At 33.9% G+C, this 6,973-nt stretch overlaps 1 protein-coding gene across 1 annotated transcript in view; it reads left to right on the top strand.

The window, feature by feature from the left end:
• The first annotated feature begins 453 nt into the window (after positions 1–453).
• LOC117695257 (uncharacterized) overlaps positions 454–6,973 on the top strand; it is a 29,151-nt gene continuing 22,631 nt past the window's right edge. Inside the window, exon 1 of the mRNA XM_076918454.1 lies at positions 454–1,195. Within this exon, the coding sequence (XP_076774569.1) occupies positions 568–1,195 (628 nt within the window). The 5' untranslated portion in view covers positions 454–567. The remainder of the gene's footprint in view (positions 1,196–6,973) is intronic.

The raw sequence follows: 6,973 nt of genomic DNA, 5'->3' as shown, positions 1-6,973 counted from the left end.
TAACTTTATACCACTTTATGACTAAGAACATTGGAAGCTGAAAGTTATATTAAGTATAAATTAATCCAATTCTAATATTTTATTGGTGTTACACGTTTGAATTTATACTGGAAAAGTTAAAAGAATTGTGTTTTGATTATATGACTTGTTTAAACTGGCAAGTGGGGGATTAGAGCAATGGGTCAGCATTTAAGAGCAATGGTTGTTCTTCCAGAAGTTCTGAGTTCAACTCTAGCAAACAGGCAGTGGCTCACAACCATCTGTACAGATTCTCTCTTCTGGTGTGCAGAAAGACACTCATATACACAAAATAAATAACCTTTTAAAAATACTGGAGTGCATTTATATTCCCCTATTTTTTAAATGGTTTCTGCTCTATGAATCAATGGGGTTAATGTGAACCATTCTAGAATGTCTGGAAGAATATAACTGAAATCTAACGGTCAGGGCCTTGTGCTCAAATGAACTGGAGCGAACGTCCGTAGCAGTTTTTCTCTTCTCTTTCAGATCCAGTGTACTTTTCATTAAAAACTGCTCAATTCAGAGGATCCAAAACTGTCAAGGAGCATGAGTCGCTCTCATGATCTTCTCAATGTAGATGGAATGACCTGCCTCAAGGTTGAAAACCTGGCATACCACACTATATCTGGCAACCTGAAACATGTCTTTGAGGATTATGGACCTGTTCGTGATGTATACATCCCCCGAAATCCCTTAACTGAAGAGCACTATGGCTTCGCCTTCATCCATTTCTACAACAAATGTGATGCCGAGGATGCCGTGCGTGCCCTAAATGGGATTTTACTGGATGGTTGTAAACTGAAGGTACAGATGGTGCACAATGATGATCCAAATTATGCTCAACCTGATTGTGGCCAGGGAAGGCAATACGATTATAAGGAAGAAAACCATGAATTTCAGAGCCAATGTGAAAGACAGCAATGTTCCAATACCAGGATCCAAACCAGATCTCACAGCAGATCTTCTCCAGACCACTCAGAATCCAAAACTCAAACTTGTAATCATTCAGACAGAAGATTGTCAGCAACCGAAAGATCCAAGACCCAGTCTTTAGTGTCTACTCAGTGTTTGCCAAACAGGGCCTCTCCAAAGTCCAGAAACCTTTCAGGAGAAACGACGAAACCAAAATCTAAATCTTCACGTAAGAGTGCCTCCAAGTGTCCCTCAGGAGTAGGTAGGTACATATAGCCTAAAAATTACTCAACAAGTAGTCTGAGTACTAGGAAGCATGAAGGTAAAGGGGGAAGAGTTTTTGGTAAATGTCAATAGAAGTATAAAAGAATAACATATTGCATAGAATTTTATTGCAAACCTTTTTCATGATTTAAGCTTAATTTTATAGTTGCTATTTGAATATTATAACTTGCTGTAAATTGTTGAAAGATTTAATATTTTCTTATTTAGACATTTGACACAAATAATTATAATCTTTAGAATGCTCATTTTTTTAAAAAAAAATGGCTAATTGAGTATTAGCATCATTTGAAGCCTTCTATGACAATGTCTGTGGTTCCTTCTATCTAAAACTTGGTAATTATACATGATTCCTTATAGTCTTCATCCTTTCAAGTTAAAACCCCATAAATATTGTAAATGTACACTTGCTGTAAATTTCTCCATATATTTTCTGCTCTGAGTAAGAAAAATTTTCATTTGTTCAAAGAGATTAGAATTAGTTTCTTAAATTATTTATGAGGTACCATTCTAATATTTATACACTTTTGTAAGTATCAAGCACAACTGTATAACTGCTGAGAAAGTATATTTAGCCATTAAGGTGGCATTTTCAGTAAAGATTACTTGATTACTTTAGAGCTTAAAACTGCTATTGAAACTGTTTCTCTTTGTGCTTTGCATTTGCTAAAACTATTTCTAGTGTCCATCTTATTTATTCTTTACTTCATGGTTACCAACATAAAATTTCTGGATCAGAAATGTATTCAGTTTTTCACATCTTTAAAATTGGAAATAGATTTATTATACAATATATTCTGATTATGGTTTCTTCTCTATCAAATTCTCCAAGATCCTCCTCAACAACCCAAATCAACACTCCCACACTTCCTTTCTTATTCAAATTTTTGGGCATCTGAACAACATCAGACATGAGTTCAATCTTATGGGACAGGCCTTAAATCCAATCAAATAATGTTTTGATATTTCCATAACTTTTATGCCACTGTTGCATCTATCATGCAGAGAGATCACACTTGTAAATCAAAAAACTTGTGGTTGGGTTAGTTTCTACATTTTTCCTTTAGTACCATGCTGGATACCTTCCAGCACAATAAGTGTTAGTCAGTAGTTAGTAGAATTCTTTATGTAGGCACCAGTTTCATTTATCCACCTTCAATAAGTTATATAGGTCTCTTCAGCAACAGGGCTTTAGTATCACCATGTGGAGAGCAACCTGACTTGTTTTGGAGTTTCTGTGTGCCCCCTTTGGTGAGAACTCAATTAGATATAACACATTTCTAGCCCGAAAGTTTTCACTTGGTGGTAAGCAATATCTAGTAGGGCTTTGTCATCCCATTATTTGGTGATTACATTTATATTACTTTTATATAAGTATATTTTTAAGAAGCATTTACTGTAGGTTTCCATATATTTTAAAATATGTCTTTACTATTCTCTGTGTTTTCTTGGTATCTGATTTTATTTCCCCCATTTTGTCTCTGACTCTATTAATTTGAATATTGCCTCTCTACCTTTTTGTTAATTTGATAGATATATCAATCTTACTAGTATTCAAAAGGAACCACATCTTCATTTCATTGATTTTTTGTGTATTGTTTGGTTTGTTTCTGTTTTATTAATATCAGACATAAGTTTGATTATTTATTGTTCTCTACTCCTTAGAGATATTTTTTTCATCTAGAGCATTAATGTCTGCCCTTAAGTCTCTAATATAAGATCTCTTGAGTTTTTTCTATGTAGGTATTTGGTACTATGCATTTACCTCTGTTCATTTTTGTCCTGTAAATTTGGATATATTGTGTTTTCAATTTCATTCAATTCTAAATGTTGTTAATTTCTTCTTAATTTATATCATGTTGAATTTATTTCATTCAACAGTGAGTTGCTCAATTGTAATGAATTGGTAAACATTTTGTTGTTTCTGTTCTTGTTGATATTCAGCTTTAATCTGTGGTGGTCATGTAGGATACAAGGTGCTATTTAAATTTTCTTATAACCATTGAGACTTTCTTTGTGTTAAGCTTTTGGTCAACTATGAAACAGGTTCCACAATCTCCTGACAAGCTGGGTTAAAATATTATGTAAAAGTCTGCTAAGTTCATTTGATTTGTGATGATATTTAGATACAGAATTTCTATGTTTAGTTTTTGTTTGGAGGTCCTCTCTATTGGTGAGAGTGGGATATTAAAGTTATCCAATATCACTGTATACAGTTTTATCTATAATAGTGTATTTTTTATGAAGTTGGACACCCTTTAGTTTGGTATATAAATGTTTAGAATTGCAATATTCCCTTGGTAGATTTGTCTTTGATGAAAAATAGTGTCCTCTATCTCTTCTGATTAGGCTTTTTTGAACTCCTTTTCTTCAGATATTAAAATGGCTCCTCCTGATTGCTTCTTGGGTCCATTTGCTTAGATAATATTTATCCATCCTTTTATCCTGAGGTGATGTCTATTTTTTATGTTAAGGTGCATTCATTGGATATAGCAAAAAGATGGTTCCTGTTTTTATAATCTAATATGTTAGATGGTGTCTTTTATTGATGAACTATTGATACTGAGGGTTATCAGTGAGAAGTCCTTGTTGATTTCTGGTATTTTGTTGCTATTGTTTGGGTCCCCCCCGCAATCTTTTTAATTGATAGCTTGAGATTATTTATTACTTGTTTTTTTATGGAGTCTAGAAACCCATGTTTGGTTGAAGTTTTTCTTCTAGTGACTTCTGTAGATCTGAATTTGTAAGAGAGATACTGTATAAATTTGGTTTTATCATTGAATGTTTTTCTTCATCTATTGCAATCGATAGTTTTACTGCATATTATAGTATAATTGGCATATTTTTTCTTTGCATTTGAAGAATAGGTCCAGGCCCCTCTGGGCTTTAGAGTCTCTATTAAAACGTCACATGTTAATATAATGGGTTCTCCTTCATGTAATACTTGGTTATTTTCCTTTTCAGCTTTTAATGTTCTCTCTTTTTCTTCCACTATTGTTTTAATTATCATGTTACAAGGGGTCTTTCTTTTCTGGTTTAGTCTATTTGATGTTTTATATATGTTTTGTGCCTTGATACACAACTTCCTTTGGAAGTTAGTAAAATTCTCTTCTATGATTTTGAGACTATTTTATGTGCAGGTTGTTACTATCCAGAAGGTGAGACTGGGGAGTTCTTTTCAGAGGACAAAAAAAAAAAAATAACATCATTTGTAGACCTGATTCCCTGTCAAGTGTGTTCGCTGGTAGTGTAGAAAGTGTTTCTAGGTATAGGTGTTTACAGAAAGGAAAGAAGGTGGACTATAAAGTGGGGATTAATGGCTTCATAAAATGAATGAATGCTGGGATTACTGTAAGCCCACGGACGAAAGGTGGGAGGGCAGAACCTTCCAAGTGGCCTACAATAAGGCTGGAAATGAGGCTGCAAAAATTGTGGTGGTAGGCAGGAGAGACAAAAATGTTTCTATCTGACTCCCATCCCTTTTGCCTCTGAGTTCTGAGATAGAGAGTTTAGATTTAATATTTAATTTGACTTCTGCTTCAGCCAATGATTATTACTAGCAACAAAAATGGTTTTTAGACATGGCTCATTCTGTATCCCTCTCTTTGCACAGGACAGTTGATTCAGGTGTACTAAACCAAATAGACCAAGATTTTGGAGGTAAATTGTTTCTCTTTGGTAAAGAAGAGTACTGACATAAATAGGTTAAGGAGATCTTAAGCAGGCAAATAATAATTTTTTATTAAAAAGTAATAAACATAAATATTTCTATTATTTTGTACAAAATAAGTAAAACAATTATAGACTTCATCGATTATTTCTTTTTTATTGGATATTTTCTTCATTTACATTTCAGATGTCATGATTTTTCCCTGTTTCCCCTCTCTAGGAGCCCCTTATCCCATCCCCCCTCCTCCTTATTGACTTTATGCCATATACAGGCATACAGATGGATGCTCACCGTTAACCTTTGAACTGATCATGGAGTTCCCAATGGAGGAGGTAGAGGCAATACTGAAGGCGCTGAAGGGGCTTGCAGCCCCATGAGAAGAGTGACAATGCCAACTAATCAGAGCTCCCAGTGTCTAAACCTCCATCATGGGAAAAAATATGGAGGGACCCATGGCTCCAGCTGTATATGTAGGGGAGGATGGCCTTGTCAGGCATAGGTGGGAGAGGAAGTCCTTGTTCCTGTGAAGGCTGGATGCCCCAGTGTGGGGGAATTAGAGGGTGGGGAGGTGGGAGTAGGGGATGGGTGGGGGCACATCCTCATAGAATCAGGAGGAGGAAGATGGGATAGGAGATTTCTGGATGGGGGTGAATAGAAAATTGGGATAACATCTGAAATGTAAATAAGTAGAATATCCAATAAAAATAGTTGTCTTTTGACAGTGTCCCTTGCCTAATATAAATTCCTCAGTTTCATGAGGTCTCAGATATTAACTGGTGATTTCGGTGCCTCAGCTATTGATGTTCTTCTGTTCAAGAAGTTGTCTTCTGTGCCAGTATGTTGACGGCTATTCCCCAATATTTCTTTTTAAGAATAATCAATTTTAATGGTCCAATTATGTTGCTATAGATATGCTTATGATACTTATGTCTTCCTTGGTTCAAATTTTACACATCTTATGTGTCCTCAAATTTATCTTTTTTTCTATAGGTTTATATTTCTAAATATAGTTCACAGAACATTCTTTAATACTTTTGTGAATTTTACTACTATATGTTGTAAGGTTCTCTGTTTCGCCTCTAATATTTTTTATTTGAGTCTTCCATTTCTTTTTTATTAATTTGGCTAAGGGTTTGTTAATCGTGCTTGCCTTTTCAAAAATAATCTCTTCATTGATTCTTTGTGTTCTTTTGGTGTCCATTATGTTAAATTCTGCCCTGATTTTTTTTATTTATGTCAGCCTACTTACTTTGGTTTTTACTTCTGTGAACTTTATATGTATTATTGAGTTATTTATTTGAGATCTCTCTGATTTTTCAATGTAAACATTTATTCCTATAAATGTTCTTTTTAGAACATCCCTTTCTGTTTGTGAAATGTTTTCTCAAGTTGTGTTTTGAATTTCACAAGATGCTAGTGTACTGTACAGAGGTTTTTACCTGTTCATTATTATCTGGTCTTGTAATTGGTTGTGCTTGGCTGTGAATTTATCATATTTTGGTAAATTTTTATTATAATTGCATTGAATAGATTCTCAATGATTTTATTTTACTTTTCAGCTCATTTTTTTGTATTTATACTCATGTTGGCACCTTGATAATTTCTCACCAGTTCTATTAACACAAACCTATTTGTTATTTAATGTTCTTCACTGTGTACCTTTCTGTTCCTTTGTAGTTTTCAAATGTCTTATCTCATATTGTGTGATTCACAGTGCTTTACCACATTTTTATTTGGAATGGAGTTCATTTGTGGTATCTGACATTCAATGATTCACAGCACCACCCAGAAGCAGCTTGGAATCTATCATTCTGCCTTTGAAATAAAGGCAAAGATACTTTTTGAGCTCCAAAACCTGAAATGTTATTATAGAACTTACAAGAAATGTTTTTGTAGTAGAAAGTGATACATATAAAAGTATCATAAAAATCTGTGAGATGAGGTGTTTATTCATTTATCTTAATATAGCTTTTTAAATATATTGATTAATACTCTAACATTTTCATATATCTGGGGTAGCAATTTTATTTTATTTTTGTTGGTTACAGAGATGCTACACATTTAACAGCAAATAGAAATATAAAACTC

The sequence above is a fragment of the Arvicanthis niloticus genome, chromosome X (assembly GCF_011762505.2).
Source record: "Arvicanthis niloticus isolate mArvNil1 chromosome X, mArvNil1.pat.X, whole genome shotgun sequence".
In the NCBI taxonomy this organism is placed as follows: domain Eukaryota; kingdom Metazoa; phylum Chordata; class Mammalia; order Rodentia; family Muridae; genus Arvicanthis; species Arvicanthis niloticus.
This window is presented reverse-complemented; position numbering and strand designations above follow the sequence as displayed.